General features: G+C 36.5%; 1 protein-coding gene across 3 annotated transcripts in view; it reads left to right on the forward strand.

Annotated features, from left to right (window-relative positions):
• LOC125096937 (BEN domain-containing protein 5) overlaps positions 1–19,582 on the forward strand; it is a 1,594,254-nt gene that overhangs the window by 208,917 nt on the left and 1,365,755 nt on the right. For all 3 annotated transcript variants that reach the window (XM_047724116.1, XM_047724117.1, XM_047724115.1), the window contains exon 2: positions 7,553–7,675. In XM_047724116.1, the coding sequence (XP_047580072.1) occupies positions 7,553–7,675 (123 nt within the window). The remainder of the gene's footprint in view (positions 1–7,552; positions 7,676–19,582) is intronic.

Genomic DNA, 19,582 nt, shown 5'->3' on the forward strand with positions numbered 1-19,582 from the left:
GGTGGGGTTATTAGTTTGACACTTTCCGCTGCTTCTTGAATCATGTATTTTTTTTTTATGAAATGCTTGAACCTATCTTTGTTGTTGTTTTTTTTTTTCAAGTTTTTATTTAAATTCCAGTTAACATACAGTGTAATACTCTTTTCAGGACTAGAATTTAGTGATTCATCACTTACATACATTACCAAGTGCTCATCACAACATGTGCCCTGCTTTATACTCATCACCCATTTAACGTATCCCATCACCCACATCCCCTCCATCAATCCTCAGTTTGTTCTCTGTAGCTAAGAGTCTGTTTTATGGTTTACCTATCTCTCCCTTTTTTGCTCTTTGTTTTTTTTGATGAATTTAAAATATATCACATATTCCTTGTGCTCTTAACAGACATACAAAAACTAATATTCAACATTGAAATAAAATTTAGCTCCTAAATTTGTATTTTATAAATATCTTAAATTCATATTTTATATTTTATAAATATTTGAATATTTCAAAAATTTCCAAATATTTTATAAATACTCAATGAATATTTATAGATTACTGACATTATGCCAAGAATTGTGTCATACCTGAGATGGAGAGGGAGGGAAAGTAGTGATAATAAGATAAGGCATTAGATTCTTCTGATGAGAAACCACAATTACTAGGGGTAAAATGACACACATAATTAATAATAAAAAGGTAATAATGCTATAATAAAGGTATAAACAAGATGCTGTGGGAATAGAGAGGAACAATCACTTTGGGAAGGTTCTGGTAAGACTTCCCAGAGGAGATGACATTGTATGTTGGTCTATAGGGTGAGTAGGATTTACCCACAATTTGAAACAGGGATATGCATATATCTAGGCATTGGGAAAACACAATAGACTTGTAATGTTTGAATTTGTGTGTAGAATTCCTATAAACACAACTGCTACTAATATTAATTGATATAGGAATATTAATGAATCAAATATAGTATGTGGTAATGCTTTTGGTGGCATGATTTTCTAAAATGGTAATACTGGGTAAAATTCTGAGCAAATAAAATATAATCCTTTCTTGGTTTCTAAGTTATGTTCTTAGAAAAATGTATATTTATTAAAGCTACACAAAATGTGTTTAATGGAGGTAGGTTCTAAGCTCACAGAATTAAAAATAGGATTTTTACATATATTAGTATCTGTATAGGACATTTGAAAGTTTTCCTGGACTCTCCTCTACTTTGCACTACATCTAGCATTTCTGGTCTCCACCCTACAAATGACATCACTATTCTTTCACCATTATGAAAACAAAGAAACACCTCAACAAATATCCAGAATTCCCTGTAAGAATACTGCTCCGCAATGATAACCGTCTCAAGAGAATAATTATAATAATAGAACTAACAAAAATTCTTAGAGAAGTGGAGAATAATGTATATAAACCATTCCTTTATCTTTCCAAGCAGAGTGTCAGTATATACCATTTAACATTGATAAATAGACTATAATGTGCTGGATTTTGTCTGTTTGCTTCATCTGGTCTTTGTTCCCTTTCTCTTTTGTTTTCTGCCTTCTTTTAGATTGATTGGCTGTTTGTTTTGATTTCATTTTATCTTTACTTTTGGCTAATTCGTGACCTTTGTTATAGTGTTTGACTTTTCAGTATACATCTTTAATTTATTATAATTCACCTACTTTCAAACAATATTATACAGTTTTATATTTCATTTAAGAAACTTAAAACAACATACTTCTGATTCCTTCCTCCCATCTTTCGTGTTACTCTTGCTATTTATTTGACTTCTACCTGTGGTATAATCTCGTAATACATTGCTACTATTTTTTCTTTAGATAGTCATTTATTATCTGGGTGTATTAAAGATGAGAATATTTGTATTTACCGTCATTTATAATATTTCTAAAGTCTAATTTCTTTGTGTGGATCTTAGCTTATATCTATTATCTTATATCTATTATCATTTCTTTATCATTTCTATATCTATTATCATTTTCTTTAGGCCAGAAGAACTTTCTTTAACCTATCTTATAATACCAGACTGCTGATAATGAATTCTCTCATCTCTTGTTTTCCTCAAAATACCTGCATTAATTTTTTAAAGCTATTTTTCTTTCAATAATTTAAAGATGTCATCCTCTTGACTTCTGGTTTGCACAGTTTCTTAATGAGTAGTGCACGGTAATTCTGTAATTTTTATCTTTGATTTATCTGTGATTTTGCCTCTGCTTGGATTTTCATATATGATACATAAAGTTTTAAAAATAAATATTTTGGTTGGTGCTTCTTAAGTCTGTAGCTGGATATTTTTCATTAATTGCGGAAAATCTTAGGTGTTATCTATTCAAATAGTTTTTCTGCTCCACTCACTCTCATCTTCTTCTGGAATTTTAGTTATATATATGTTAGATCATTTGATATTGTTCTGCAGCTTTTGGATGCCATGTTTTTTCTTTTTCTTTTCTTTTTTTAATCTTTGTGTTTATGTTTAGCTTATTTCTATTGATCTAGAGTTCACTAATTCTTTCCTCATCTGTGTCAAGTTTACTGATGAGTACAGTGAAGAAATTTTTTATATCTGTTACTGTATTTTTTTAGTTTAAGCATGTATTTTTGGCTCATTATTGTAGTTTGCATCTCTCTGCTGAAATTCCCCATTTTTCATGCATTTTGTCCTTTTCCACCAGAGGCTGTAGCATATTAGTCTTAGTTACTTTATTTAATTAAAAAAGTATTTATTAACTTATTTTAGGGATTGGTGGGGAAGAGTAAGAGAGATAGAGAACCCTAAGTAGGCTCCATACCCAGCTTGGGGCCCCATGTGGGCTCTTCCTCCCCGCTCTCTGCCTGCCTCTCTGCCTACTTGTGATCTCTGTCTGTCAAATAAATAAATAAAATCCTAAAAAAGAAAAAGAAATACCATTTGTCACTGCAAATGGATATACCTCTTCTCCTGGCTGTTTGTGTGAGGGCTTATGTAAATTTAGTCATGAGTTAAGCTGGGTTAAATTTCATTGTTTTTATGGTTATTTTGAGCTTATCACTGGCTTCAAATTCTTCTTGAGTTACTTTAATATTTTATTTCTTTGTTTTTAAAATTAAAAATTAAAAAAATTAAATTCCAGTATAATTAATGTGTAGTATTATATTAGTTTCAGGTATACAATATAGTGATTCAACAATTCTATACATTACTCAGTGCTCATCATCAGAGTAAGTGTACTCTTAATCCCCTTCACCTGTTTCACCTATCCCCTCACCTTCCTCCCCTCTGGTAATCATCCTTTTGTTCTCTGTATTTAAGAGTCTGTTCTTTTGCCTCTTTTTTCCTTTATTCATTTGTTCTGTTTCTGAAATTCCACATATAAGTGAAATTATAGGGTATTTGTCTTTCTCTGACTTACTTTGCTTAGCATTATATATTCTAGATCCATCTATGTTGTTGGAAATGGTAAGATTTAATTCTTTTTTATGGCTGAGTAAGATTCTATTATATCTATATATCAAATGTTTTTTATCCATTCATCTGTTGATGGAGTCTTGGGTTGCTTCTGTAATTTGGCTATTGTAAATTATGCGGCAATAAACATAGGAGTGTACATATCTTTTTGAATTAGTGTTTTGTATTCTTTGGGGAAGTACCCAGTAGAGTAATTACCAGATCATATGGTAGTTCTATTTTTAATTTTTGAGGAACTTCCATACTGTTTTCCATAGTGGCCATACCAGTTTGTATTCTTACCAACAGTGCATGATGGTTCCCTTTTCTCCACATTCTTGTGAACACTTGTTTCTTGTGTTTTTGAATTAACCATTCTGACAGGTGTTAGATGATATTTCATTGCAGTTTTGATTTGCATTTTCCTGATGATGAGTGATGTTGGGCTATCTTTTCACATGTCTGGTGGTCATCTTATGTCTTCTTTGGAGAAATGTCTGTCCATGTCTTGTGCCCATTTTTAAATTGGATTGTTTTTTGGGTGGTGTTCTATAAGTTCTTTATATATATTGGATATCAACCCTTTATCATATATGTTATTTGCCAATATCTTTACCCATTCAGTATGCTATTAGTTTTGTTGGTGTTTTCCTTTGCTGTATAGAAGCTTTTTATTTTAATATAGTCCCAAAGGTTTGTTTTGGCTTTTTTTTTTTTTTAAGATTTTATTTATTTATTTGACAGAGAGAGAGAGAGATCACAAGTAGGCAGAGAGGCAGGCAGAGGGGGTGGGTAAGCACTCTCCCTGCTGACCAGAGAGCCTGATACGGGGCTCGATCCCAGGACCTTGAGATCATGATCTGAGCTGAAGGCCTAGGTTTAACCCACTGAGCCACCCAGGTGCCCTGTTTTGGCTTTTATTTCTCTTGCCTGAGGAGACATATCTAGAAAAATGTTGTTGTGGCTAATGTCAGAGAAATTGCTTCCTGTGCTCTCCTCTAGGATTTTTTATGGTTTCAAATCTCACATTTAGGTCCTAAGTCCATTTTGAGTTTATTTTTGAGTATGGTGTAAGAAAGTGGTCCAATTTCATTCTTTTATATATAGCTGCCCAGTTTTCTTAACACCCTTTTTTGAAGAGACTTCGTTTTCCCATTGCATATTCTTGCCTCCTTTGTCAAAGATTAACTGACCAAATAATCATGGATTTATATCTGGGCTCTTTATTCTGTTCTCTTGATCTATGTATCTGTTTTTGTGCTGGTACTGTTTTTATTACTACAGCTTTTGCAGTATATCTTGAATCTGGGATTGTGATACTTCTAGTTTTGTTTTCCTTTTTCAAGAATGCTTTGGTTGTCAGGGTGTTTGGTGGTTTCATGCAAATTTTAGAATTATTTGTTCTATTTCTGTGAAAAATGTTGTTAGTGTTTTGGTAGGGATTGCATTAAATCGGTAGATTGCTTTCGGTAGTATAGGCATTTTAACAATACTTGTTTTTCCAATCTGTGAGCATGGACTATCTTTCCATTTATATGTATCATCTTTAATTTTTTCATCAGTGTTTTATAGTTTTCACAGTACAGGTCTTATACCTCCTTGGTTAGTTTTATTACTAGGTATCTTACTACTTTTGGTATAATTGTAAAATGAGGTTGTTTTCTTAATTTCTTTTTCTGCTACTTCATCAGTTTTATATAAAAATGCAACAGGTTTCTGTATATTGATTTTGTATCCTGTGACCTCACTGAATTCATTCATCAGTTCTAGTAATTTTTGGTGGAGTCTTTAGGGTTACCTTATTCTTAAGGGAAAGGTCTAGAGTGATTGAGAGTTTTCCCTCATTGATCTGCTCCACCCTAAACTTTTGTCCTTTGCTGGGTACTCCTTCCACAGACAGAGTTTATTTCCATGCCTTTGTCTTATCCCTAGCAGTAGATGACAGTTGTATTTTAGTGCTTGCTATCTTAGTATTGAGGGAACAAGAGTATTTCTGTTGTCTTGGTCTAGCTGAAGACCAGAACCTAACTTTAGGCAGGTCCTATATGCTGTGGTCTTGGGGTGGAGTTTTTCAATGATCCCATCTGTCTTCCCTCTTTCCTCTCTGCCTTGAATCATTGTTGGGTCTTGTGTGAGACAGTTTTTTCTTCCCCTCCTCCATATATAGAGGATATATATATATATATTTTTTTTTTTCTGTTCTTCCTCCTGTTTGGAGTCTTATTTGTGTAGTGGGGTTTTAAGGTTTGCTACTTGTCCCCCAGTGGCTTAAGGTCTTTTTCTTCTCCATAGAGGAAAATGATATTGATAGGGCTTCATGCCTTTTCTGTAACAAAAGGCCATCCCCTTCTCCATTCTTGCATTACAATGAAAGGCATTTTCTAGTTTTCTTCCCTGCTCCTAATCTTTCTCCTAAACACCTGATGGAGGCATATATAGAAGAGTCTGGCAGTGGGTGTGAATTCCCTTTATGTCTATGATGCTCAGAGGGTCTATACTCTATTTCCTGTACTTGGCTTTTGACAGTTAAAAAAAAATTTAGCTTCATTCTTTTTACCATTTGTATGGCACCCGGCCTTTCTTCCTCTTGTGCTCTGCCATAAAGTGCTTTTGGTGGGGCCTGACTTTCCTTGGATATCAGATTATTGTTGCCCTGCAACCTCCATTTTCCAATAGATTTTTATAAGTTATGATTTTGTTCCTTTTGGGGATTATCTTACTAAGGTGGAAGCTATGATTTTTTTCAACTTTCTACATCCACCTAGAAGTGAAACTTCTAAAATTAAAAAAAAAAATTTAAAGTTCCTATTAAAAAGTGTAATTTATTTTTTAAAATTTAAATTCAATTAGCCAACATACAGTTTCAGATATAGTGTTCAGTAATTTCTCAGATATAGTGTTTAGTAATTTATCAGTTTCCTATAATACCCACTTCTCCCACATCATGTGACTTCCTTAATGCCCATCACCCAAATACCCCAAATACCCCCAACCCATCTCCCCTTCAGCATCCCTCAGTTTGTTTCCTATAGTTAAGAGTCTCTTACGGTTTTTCTCCCTCTGATGACTTCCCATTCAGTTTCCCTCCCTTCCCCTATGATTCTTTGCACTCTTTCTTGTATTCCACATATGAGTGAAGCTGTATGATAATTGTCTTTCTCTGATTGGCTTATTTCACTCAGCATATTACCATCCAATTCCATCCACATCAATGTAAATGGTAAGTATTCATCCTTTCTAATGGCTGTGTAATATTCCTTTGTGTGTGTGTGTGTGTGTGTGTGAGAGAGAGTGTAGAGATATAGATATATATATATAAAACACCTTCTTTATCCATTCATTTTTCGATGGACATCTTGGCTCTTTCTACAGTTTGACTATTGTGGACATTACTGCTATGAACATTGGAGTGCAGGTTCCTCTTCAGATCACTACATTTATATCTTTGGGGTAAACACCTAGTAGTGCAACTGCTGGTTCATAGATTAGCTCTATTTGCAACTTTCTGAGGAACCTCCATACTGTTTTCCAGAGTAGCTGTACCAGCGTGCATTCCCACCAACAGTATAACTTATTTGTTAATTCAGTAGTTCTCAAATTATTTCTGGTTGTGGAACATTAGGAAGTTATAATGCTAGTTATAGAATTATTGTTTTATTTGAATTAAAATAATTAAACAGTTCTTTTTAAAAAAGATTTATTTGAGAGAGCAAGCAGGCACGTGCAAGAGAGAGAGAGAGAGAGAGCGAGAGCGCACACAAGGTTGGGGGGAGGTGAAGGATGAGGGACAAGCAGACTCCCCACTGAACAGGGACCTTGATCCCTGGGATCATGAACTGAGCTGAAGGCAGATGTTTAACTGAGCCACCCAGGCTCCCCTAACTGAACATTTATGAGAGTTTAAGTATATTAACTACTTATTAAATACTTGGTGCAATTTAATGGACATCTTTTGGATTTTAGTGGTCATGCTAGGTATTTTCATTTACCATTCCTTAATAGTGAATGGGAAAAACTGAGGCTTAATAATTAATAATAAAAATCTCATTGGATTTATATTCCTAAATGTATTTTGATTTCTGTTAAACATGAGCCTTTTTTTTTTTTTTTTTTTTTTGTTAATAGGCAGTGATGTGGGAAATGACGATTCCATTGGAGGGAATGTGAGCAAATATATGGTGCTTCCGTCTGGATACTGTGGACAGCCCAAAAAAGGACATCTTATCTTTGATGCTTGCTTTGAAAGTGGTGAGTATATTAAAGACAATTGCTTTTGAATTTGTCTTAGATTGTTTCAGAATCTAATTCATCTGTTCATTTGGTGTGATTCAACCCATTTAATATTTCATCATAATGGAATAAGTTGTCAGGGGAAAAATCACTTTTTAAAGAATTAACTTGGAAATATTTGAAAATGAAATGCTATGTTTTTATTGCTATAAGTGATTATTTAATGGTATAATGGTAATACTAATGACCATTTATACTTTATAAAATGACTTTTCAGATATGATTTCTTTTGGGATAAAACAGATATAATTTGACTTTTTGATAAATCATTAATTATTGAATGTTTATCATGTACCTGTATCTATGTGACATGCTCACAGAACTTAGTCCTTGTCAGAGAGGAGGTCTTCTATGAAGAAATTATTAGGGAGCAGATTCAGTTGAACACAAAACAAACAGCAAAAGTAATATTGCATCACAATCATCAAGTGCTGTGGGTATTCTGAATGGGAAGATTGAAACTTGATTACAAATTCCCATCTAGTAGGGATTGGATCTTGTTAACTTTTTTCTGCCCTGAACCTTATACTCTGAATGGCTCATAGTACATATTCAGAATATGTTGAAAATTTTAATGAAGGAGGTAAATATAATTTTGTTTTATAAATAATTGTTAATGATTTTTGGTTTTCATAATGTGTGTGTGCATGCATGTGTGTGTGTCATTGGTTGGAGGGACATGGAGTGTCAATTATGTGACACTTCTCTGAACCCTAAGAACATTGGTTGTTTATCAACAATTGAAAGCTTGTTTATGTAAGATTTTGCTCCTGGTTTATAGGACTACCATAACAAAGTACCACCAACTGTGTGGCTTTAACAACAGAAATTCATTACCTCATAGTTCTGGAAATCTGAGATCAAAGTGTCAGTAGGTTTGGATCTTTCTAAGGGTTGTGAATAATATAATCCATGTCTTTCGTCTAGCTTCTGGTGATTTGCTAGCAGTTTTTGGTATTCTTTGGTTTATAGAATCGTCGCCCTGATCCCTTCCTTCATCTTCACTTGGCATTCTCCCTGAATGCATGGCTTTCTCTAAATATTTCCTCTTTATGAGGCTGCCAGTCTTATTGGATCAGGGGCCACTCTAATGACCACATTTTAACTTGATTATCTTTGTAGAGATGCTGTTTCCGAGTAGAGTCACATCCTGAGGTATTGGGTGTTACGACTTTAATATGCATTTTGGGGGCACATAATTCAAGCCATAATTAGTAGTATAGATAGCATTGTTCTTCCATTCAGATCCGAACACTGTCCACATAATAAAGAACAATTTCTTGTACTTTTCTTGAATTTTGCATTTTTGCCTTTTCTGGGATGTATTTGGGTGTCTAGAAAATATGTTTTTTTTTTTTAATTTAATTTTATTTTTTATAAACATATAATATATTTTTATCCCCAGGGATATAGGTCTGTGAATCGCCAGGTTTACACATTTCACAGCACTCACCATAGCACATACCCTCCCCAATGTGCATAACCCCACCCCCCCTCACCCAACCCCGCTCTCCCCATCAACCCTCAGTTTGTTTTGTGAGATTAAGAGTCACTTATGGTTTGTCTCCCTCCCAATCCCATCTTGTTTCATTTACTCTTCTCCTACCCCCTTAACCCCCCATGTTGCATCTCCTCTCCCTCATATCAGGGAGATCATATGATAGTTGTCTTTCTCTGATTGACTTATTTCGCTAAGGATGATACCGTCGTCGCAAATGGCAAGATTTCAGTTCTTTTGATGGCTGCATAGTATTCAATTGTGTATATATACCACATCTTCTTTATCCATTCGTCTGTTGATGGACATCTAGGTTCTTTCCATAGTTTGGCTATTGTGGACATTGCTGCTATAAACATTCGGGCGCACGTGCCCCTTTGGATCACTACGTTTGTATCTTTCCGGTAAATACCCAGTAGTGCAATTGCTGCGTCATAGGGTAGTTCTATTTTCAACATTTTGAGGAGCCTCCATGCTGTTTTCCAGAGTGGTTGCACCAGCTTGCATTCCCACCAACAGTGTAGGAGGGTTCCCCTTTCTCCACATCCTCGCCAGCATCTGTCATTTCATGACTTGTTAATTTTAGCCATTCTGACTGGTGTGAGGTGATATCTCATGGTGGTTTTGATTTGTATTTCCCTGATGCCGAGTGATGTGGAGCACTTTTTCATGTGTCTGTTGGCCATCTGGATGTCTTCTTTGCAGAAATGTCTGTTCATGTCCTCTGCCCATTTCTTGATTGGATTATTTGTTCTTTGGGTGTTGAGTTTGCTAAGTTCCTTATAGATTTTGGACACTAGCCCTTTATCTGATATGTCATTTGCAAATATCTTCTCCCATTCTGTCAGTTGTCTTTTGGTTTTGTTCACTGTTTCCTTTGCTATGCAAAAGCTTTTGATCTTAATGAAATCCCAATAGTTCATTTTTGCCCTTGCTTCCCTTGCCTTTGGCGATGTTCCTAGGAAGATGTTGCTGCAGCTGAGGTCGAAGAGGTTGCTGCCTGTCTTCTCCTCAAGGATTTTGATGGATTCCTTTCTCACATTGAGGTTCTTCATCGATTTTGAGTCTATTTTCGTGTGTGGTGTAAGGAAATGATCCAATTTCATTTTTCTGCATGTGGCTGTCCAATTTTCCCAACACCATTTATTGAAGAGGCTGTCTTTTTTTCCATTGGACATTCTTTCCTGCTTTGTCGAAGATTAGTTGACCATAGAGTTGAGGGTCTATTTCTGGGCTCTCTATTCTGTTCCATTGATCTATGTGTCTGTTTTTGTGCCAGAACCATGCTGTCTTGATGATGACAGCTTTGTAATAGAGCTTGAAGTCCGGGATTGTGATGCCACCCACTTTGGCTTTCTTTTTCAATATTCCTTTGGCTATTCGAGGTCTTTTCTGCTTCCATATAAATTTTAGGATTATTTTTTCCATTTCTTTGAAAAAAAATGACTGGTATTTTGATAGGAATTGCATTAAATGTGTAGATTGCTTTGGGTAGCATAGACATTTTCACAATATTTAATCTTCCAATCCAGGAGCATGGAACATTTTTCCATTTCTTTGTGTCTTTCTCAATATCTTTCATGAGTACTTTATAGTTTTATGAGCACAGGTTCTTTGCCTCTTTGGTTAGATTTATTCCTAGGTATCTTATAGATTTGGGTGCAATTGTGAATGGGATTGACTCCTTAATTTCTCTTTCTTCTGTCTTGTCGTTGGTGTAGAGAAATGCAACTGATTTCTGTGCATTGATTTTATATCCTGACACTTTACTGAATTCCTGTACAAGTTCTAGCAGTTTTGGAGTCTTTTGGATTTTCCACATATAGTATCATATCATCTGCGAAGAGTGATAGTTTGACTTCTCCTTTGCCGATTTGGATGCCTTTAATTTCCTTTTTTTGTCTGATTGCTGAGGCTAGGACTTCTAGTACTATGTTGAATAGCAGAGATGATAATGGACATCCGTGCTGTGTTCCTGACCTTAGCGGAAAAGCTTTCAGTTTTTCTCCATTGAGAATGATATTTGCGGTGGGTTTTTCATAGATGGCTTTGATAATATTGATGTATGTGCCCTCTATCCCTACACTTTGAAGAGTTTTGAACAGGAAGGGATGCTGCACTTTGTCAAATGCTTTTTCAGCATCTATTGAGAGTATCATATGGTTCTTGTTGTTTCTTTTATTAATGTATTGTATCACATTGATTGATTTGTGGATGTTGAACCAACCTTGCAGCCCTGGAATAAATCCCAGTTGGTCGTGGTGAATAATCCTTTTAATGTACTGTTGGATCCTATTGGCTAGTATTGTGGTGAGAATTTTCGCATCTGTGTACATCAAGGATATTGGTCTGTAATTCTCTTTTTTGATGGGATCCTTGTCTGGTTTTGGGATCAAGGTGATGCTGGCCTCATAAAATGAGTTTGGAAGTTTTCCTTCCATTTCCATTTTTTGGAACAGTTTCAGGAGAATAGGAATTAGTTCTTCTTTAAATGTTTGGTAGAATTCCCCCGGGAAGCCGTCTGGCCCTGGGCTTTTGTTTGTTTGGAGATTTTTGATGACTGTTTCAATCTCCTTACTGGTTATGGGTCTGTTCAGGTTTTCTCTTTCTTCCTGGTTCAGTTGTGGTAGTTTATATGTCTGTAGGAATGCATCCATTTCTTCCACATTGTCAGATTTGTTGCTGTAGATTTGCTCATAGTATGTTCTTATAATTGTTTGTATTTCTTTGGTGTTGGTTGTGATCTCTCCTCTTTCCTTCATGATGTTATTTATTTGGGTCATTTTTCTTTTTGGTAAGTCTGGCCAGGGGTTTATCAATCCTTATTAATTCTTTCAAAGAACCAGCTCCTAGTTTCATTGATTTGTTCTATTGTTTTTTTGGTTTCTATTTCATTGATTTCTGCTCTGATCTTTAAAAAATTTCTCTTCTTCTGCTGGGTTTAGGCTTTCTTTGCTGTTCTTCCTCCAGCTCCTTTAGGTGTAGGGTTAGGTTGTGTACCTGAGACCTTTCTTGTTTCTTGAGGAAGGCTTGTACCGCTATATATTTTCCTCTCAGGACTGCCTTTGCTATGTCCCACAGATTTTGAACCGTTGTGTTTTCATTATCATTTGTTTCCATGATGTTTTTCAATTCTTCTTTAATTTCCTGGTTGACCCATTCATTCTTTAGAAGGATGCTGTTTAGTCTCCATGTATTTGGGTTCTTTCCAAATTTCCTCTTGTGATTGAGTTCTAGCTTCAGAGCATTGTGGTCTGAACATATGCAGGGAATGATCCCAATCTTTTGATACCTGTTGAGACCTGATTTAGGACCGAGGATGTGATCTATTCTGGAGAATGTTCCATGTGCACTAGAGAAGAATGTGTATTCTGTTGCTTTGGGATGGAATGTTCTGAATGTATATGTGATGTCCATCTGGTCCAGTGTGTCATTTAAGGCCTTTATTTCCTTGTTGATCTTTTGCTTGGATGATCTGTCCATTTCAGTGAGGGGAGTGTTAAAGTCCCCTACTATTATTGTATGATTGTCAATGTGTTTCTTTGATTTTGTTATTAATTGGTTTATATAGTTGTCTGCTCCCACGTTGGGGACATAGATATTTAAAATTGTTAGATCTTCTTGTTGGACAGATCCTTTGAGTATGATATAGTGTCCTTCCTCATCTCTTATTATAGTCTTTGGCTTAAAATCTAATTGATCTGATATAAGGATTGCCAGCCCAGCTTTCTTTTGATGTCCATTAGCATGGTAAATGGTTTTCCACCCCCTCAATTTAAATCTGGAGGTGTCTTTGGGTCTAAAATGAGTTTCTTGTAGGCAGCATATTGATGGGTTTTGTTTTTTTTATCCATTCTGATACCCTGTGTCTTTTGATTGGGGCATTTAGCCCATTAACATTCAGGGTAATGTTTGAGAGATATGAATTTAGTGCCATTGTATTGCCTGTAAGGTGACTGTTACTGTATATTGTGTCTGTTCCTTTCTGATCTACTACTTTTAGGGTCTCTCTTTGCTTAGAGGACCCCTTTCACTATCTCCTGTAGAGCTGGTTTGGTGTTTGCAAATTCTTTCAGTTTTTGTTTGTCCTGGAAGCTCTCCTTCTATTTTCAATGGTAGCCTAGCTGGATATAGTATTCTTGGCTGCATGTTTTTCTCGTTTAGGGCTCTCAATATATCATGCTAGCTCTTTCTGGCCTGTCAGGTCTCTGTGGATAAGTCTGCTGCCAATCTAATATTTTAGTATGTTAACATTGTATGTTACAGACTTCTTTTCCTGGGCTGCTTTCAGGATTTTCTCTTTGTCACTAAGACTTGCAAATTTTAATATTAGGTGACGGGGTGTGGACCTATTCTTGTTGATTTTGAGGGGGGTTCTCTGAACTTCCTGGATTTTGATGCTTGTTCCCTTTGCCATATTGGGGAAATTCTCTCCAATAATTCTCTCCAATATACCTTCTGCTCCCCTCTCTCTTTCTTCTTCTTCTTGAATCCCAATTATTCTAATGTTGTTTCGTCTTATGGTGTCACTTATCTCTCGAATTCTCCCCTCGTGGTCCAGTAGCTGTTTGTCCCTCTTTTGCTCAGCTTCTTTATTCTCTGTCATTTGGTCTTCTATATCGCTAATTCTTTCTTCTGCCTCATTTATCCTAGCAGTGAGAGCCTCCATTTTTGATTGCACCTCATTAATATCTTTTTTGATTTCAACTTGGTTAGATTTTAGTTCTTTTATTTCTCCAGAAAGGGCTTTTATATCTCCTGAGAGGGTTTCTCTATTATCTTCCATGCCTTTTTCAAGCCCGGCTAGATCCTTGAGAATCGTCATTCTGAACTCTGGATCTGACATATTACCAATGTCTGTATTGATTATGTGCCTAGCCTTTGGTACTGCCTCTTGTTCTTTTTTTTGTGGTGAATTTTTCCGCCTTGTCATTTTGTCCAGATAAGAGTATATGAAGGAGCAAGTAAAATACTAAAAGGCTGGCAAAGGCCCCAGGAAAATATGCTTTAACCAAATCAGAAGAGATCTCAAATCATGAGGGGTGAGAAAGGGGATAAAAAAAGGTTCAGAAAGAAAGAAAGAAAAAAAAATGAAACAATTAAAAGAAGAAAATGAATAAAGAAAAAATATAAAAAGGAAAAAATATATATATATTAGATAAACTAGTTAAAAAACGTTAAAAAAGAAAACGGTAAAAGTTAAAAAAATTTTGGTAGAAGAAGAGAAAAAAAATTCAAAAAGAAAAGAAAATTAAATTAACTGCAAGGCTAAAGAATCATGGGGAGAAAGCCATGAGTTCCGTACTTTGCTTTCACCTCCTCTGGAATTCCGCTGCTCTCCTTGGTATTGAAACTGCACTCCTTGGTAGGTGAACTTGGTCCTGGCTGGATTTCTTGTTGATCTTCTGGGGGATGGGCCTGTTGTAGTGATTCTCAAGTGTCTTTGCCCCAGGCGAAGTTGCACCCCCCCCTTACCAGGGGCCGGGCTGAGTAATCAGCTCAGGTTTGCTTTCAGGAGCTTTTTTTCCCTGACTGCTTTCTGTAGAGTTCTGGAGGTCAGGAATGGAAATGGCAGCCTCCCAGTCTCTGGCCTGGAGGAGTCGAGAGCTCGGGGCCCCACTCCTCAGTGCGTTCTCAGAGACTAGCGCCCAATTACCCGCGTCTCCCTGGCCTCTGGCTACGCTCCGAGCTCACCCAGCCTGTGCGACCAGTTCATGGTAACCCCGAGCTCAGAGCTCACTCCTCGGCTCTGTCTCTGTAGCCAGCTTCCCTGTTCTGATACCTGTAAGCCCTGCGACACTCAGACACCCCTGATCCTTCTGTGACCCTGCAGGACCTGAGGCCACGCTGACCCCACGTGGGCTTCACCCCGGTTTAGCCTCTTGAGCAGTGTCCCTCAGCGGAACAGACTTTTATTTTTTTATTTTTTTATTTTTTTTAAAGATTTTATTTATTTGTCAGAGAGAGAGAGGAGAGCGAGCGAGCACAGGCAGACAGAATGGCAGGCAGAGGCAGAGGGAGAAGCAGGCTCCCCGCCAAGCAAGGAGCCCGATGTGGGACTCGATCCCAGGACGCTGGGATCATGACCTGAGCCGAAGGCAGCTGCTCAACCAACTGAGCCACCCAGGCGTCCCCGGAACAGACTTTTAAAAGTCCTGATTTAGTGCCTCATTGCTCCACCGCTTGCTGGGTGCCTGCCCCTCCCCCTGCGGTTTGTCATCCGGTCACTTCAGATTCACTTCTCCGCCAGTCCTACCTTCCAGAAAGTGGTTGGTTTTCTGTTTCTAGAATTGCTGTTCTTCTTCTCTTCAATATCCCATTGGATTTGTAGGTGTTTGCAATCTTTAGATAAGCTATTTAGCTGATCTCCTGCTACCTCATGTAGTCTCCGTCTGCTACTTCTCCGCCATCTTGACTCCTGATCCCTTGTTTGGTTTTTTAAATGTACCCATGTGGGTGCCTAGGTAGCTGAGTTGGTTAATCGTCTGCCTTTCAGCTCAGGTCATGATCCTGGGGTCCTCGGTTTGAGTCCCACATAGGGCTTCCTGCTCAACAGAGAGTCTGCTTTTCCCTCTCCCTCTGCACTCCACACTGCACCCTTGCCCCAGTGCTTGCTCATGCATGTGCTTTCTTTCTCAAATAAATAAATAAAATCTTGAAGAAAAAAAAAAGAAAATGTACCCATGTGGTTTCACTTTACTCTCTGAGTTTGCATTTTATTTTGGGAAATTATTGCTTTTTTAAAAATTCTTTTTCTTTCAGAGAAGACTGAGATTTTTGAATAAGTAAAAATTCCCCTTTCTGCTTTTCTTGCCTGCTATTGAAAATAAGAGGCAGGAAGCATTGTAGTCAGAGAGATAGTTCTGTAGAATAGGAGGCATTAAACCTTAGCTTTGCCATTCACTAATGCTGTACTTTGAGCAGGGCCTCAGTACATCTTTAAAACAGGCATGACAATATTTTTCTTACAGCATTGTTGTATGAATTGGTATTGCCAAAAGCCTCACCGATAAGTGGCTAATACTGAAATATGAAGGAAGATCAGAAAGGGAAATGATTCACTTTTATGTATATAGATGGTGTGGGATGGTATGTGGTGAGGGTGGGAGACTATTGGGGAAGACATTTTAGAGGAGTTAATACAGGAATTGCACTTTCATACACTACCTGGAATGTTCTTTCAGAAAGCATGGTTTTTTCCCCATTTCAGTTTTTTACTCAGATGTCTTTGTGACCCTGTGTGAAATTCAACTCTTATTCCCTGACATTTCCTAATGCCCTCTCTGCCTTTTTTTTTTTTTTTGCTTCTTAGCACTTACCACTATTTAATATTAATATAATATTAATTTTACTTATTTATTTATTTTTTATTGTCTGTCTCCTCCATTAGAATATAAACTCTATGAAGGTAGGATTTTTCTTTCATTCCTTGCTGCCTAAAACAATGCCTGGCACATGATAGGTGCTAATAAATATTTATTGAAAGAATTAGTGTGAGAATGAGTAGAAATTACTGGATGAAATTAGTTATACATGGATTTATTATATTTTCATGACTATTGACCTCAAATTATAAAATGCAAAGTTGAGGAATTTAGCATGACTGTAATGATTTATAGAAGACAATCACTTATCCAGAATCTTTTTTTGAGACTATTACTGAGAACTTGGGTTCAGATGGTGGGAAACTTTTGAATAGCCAATATAATTGTAAAATACAAGCATTAAAGTTCATGTACCTTACTTCTCAGAGGACATACTTAGCATTTATTTCTTATTATTTAGACAGTTTTAGCTATCTTTGATAATAATGGGTTTTTAGCTCAGGAAATTTGTAGGTAAGGTGGAACCTCAGGAGATAGGAATGCTCTTCTGTGAGAAATCAATGTTGACAAACTAACAGAAGGGTCGCGGCAGAAAATATAAAAGTAAATAATAAAATTTAAGCATATAACCTTTAATAGATCTATTCTTTATCATTGTGGTAATATTAAATGATGTACAAGATGGTTTTAGAACAAGTTCCAGGGGCGCCTGGGTGGCTCAGTGGGTTAAACCTCTGCCTTCAGCTGAGTTCATGACCGCAAGGTCCTGGGGTCGAGCCCTGCATTAGGCTCTCTGCTCGATGGGGAGGGTGCTTCCTCCTCTCTCTCTGCCTGCCTCTCTGCCTACTTGTGATCTCTGTCTGTCAAATAAATAAATAAAATCTTTTAAAAAAATAGAATAAATTCCAGTAAAAATAGAAACCTCTCTATATACCTATTACATTTTTATCCTTTCAGCCTGGTTTGTATTCTCACTGTTCCAGCAAGATAGTTCTCTGAAAGGTTGCCAGAGACATTAGTCATGTAATTTGGTGGTCTTGTTTTAACTCTTGATTCCTCTGTAGCATATGACATTTCTAATGATCACATGTATTTTTTGACACTCTTTTTCCCTGGCAGCATTGACTCTGTTGTCCTTATTCACCTCCCTCCCTGACTGACCAGTCTTATTTTCATCCACATGTGACCCTTAAGGCATTCTCCAAGGTTTAGATCTCCTTTTTTAAAGTAATTTTTATAAATCTCGAGTATTATATCTAATAATTCATCATCAGTCCATCCCCTGAGAATTATTATTATGCTCATTAAATATTCTGAATCCATTAATTTCTTTGTATATGCCTTCCTCATTCAAACCATCAACATCTGTCAGAACTACCATTCCTCTTATTTCTTTCCTACATGCCCTCCACTCCCATTATCCATTCTTAGCATCTAGAGTGATTCTTTTAAAACTCAAATCCAAGCATATTCCTGTCCTATTTAAATTATTCCATTGTCTTTCCATCAGAATTAGAATAAAATCTAGACTGCTCATGCTAGCTGCCAAGTGGTACATGATCTGGACCTTGACTACTTTTCTGTCCATCTTATGCTGTTTTCATTTTACATTCTTCCTTATAATGTTTAGCCACAGTGACTTTCTGCCTGTTCATGGAGCAGGCCAGGTTTGTTTCTGCTTTAGGCTGTTTGGTCCAGACATTTCTTCCTCCTGAAATACTGATCCTCCAACCCCTCCACCAACATATTTGATCTGGCATTCAGATCTCAGCTTACATATTGCTTCCTTGGAGAGGCCTTCTCTGAATAGCCAATTTACAGTAGCTACCCTGTCACTTTGTCATATCATCCTGCTTTTTTTTTCTTTTTTTTTAAACCTCTTAATTTAATTTTATTTTTTTTCAGTGTTCCAAAATTCATTGTTTATGCACCACATCCAGTGCTCCATGTAATATGTGCCCTCTTTAATACTCACCCCCAGGCTCACCTATCCTCCTCATCCCCCCTTCCTTCCAAGACCCTCGGTTTGTTTCTCAGAGTCCGCTGTCTCTCATGCTTTGTCTCCCTCTCAGATTTCCCCCAATTCACTTTACCTTTCCTTCTCCTAATGTCCTCCATGTTATTCCTTATGGTTCCCCAAGTAAGTGAAACCATATGATAATTGACTTTCTCTGCTTGACTTATTTCACTCAGCATAATCTCCTCCAGTCCCATCTATGTTGATACACACGTTGGGTATTCATACTTTCATCCTGCTTTTATTGTCTGCTTGTTCATTTACTTGTTTATTTATCTGCCTCCCCTACAATAAGAATAATTACTTTGTCTATTTGCTCTATCATCAGAGCCTGATGAATAGTAGGCATTCAATAACTGTTTGTCAAAAGTATGGATGAATTATGTGGCAGATCCTGTGGGTACAGAGATAATAGTAGTAATTAGTCCTACAGTGATTATTAGCCTTTCCTAGGTCATAGGCATTTTTGAGAATCTAATGAAAACTATGTATTCTCTTCCAATAAAATACACTTATATACATTTAGTAAAAATTTGCCTAAAAATTAAAGTGCTTAATTTCTTGAGTACTTACTTTTTGTTAGCCATTTTACAAGTTTCCCTGCAGTCTTAGAAGCTGTGGTATATACTTTTATTAAGTCATAATCTTTATATGATTATGAGCACATAAATATTATACAATGTACAAAGGTACAATGCTTCTCAAAACTATGTGTGCTCAAGAATTTTTTTTTTTAAATTTCCAATATCATGGCTTTATATACGGTCCTGCTTTGTATGACTCATATGAAGCTCATGCCACATGCAATTCACTTAATGAATTTGTCAACATCCAAGCTGGTTTATACTCTGTAAACTAGGTAGGACACCAGTTATGAATTTGGATGTCAAATGACTATAAAAATATCATACTGTACTTGTTTCATGTGTAATCTATATTAAGCAATTTGCAGACCAGCAAACTAAATATTGAAGAGCATTGCCTTGGAAAATATCATCAGTCTTGAACTCTTTTCAAAGCACCAA

This window comes from Lutra lutra, chromosome 4 (genome assembly GCF_902655055.1).
Source record: "Lutra lutra chromosome 4, mLutLut1.2, whole genome shotgun sequence".
Lineage (NCBI taxonomy): Eukaryota > Metazoa > Chordata > Mammalia > Carnivora > Mustelidae > Lutra > Lutra lutra.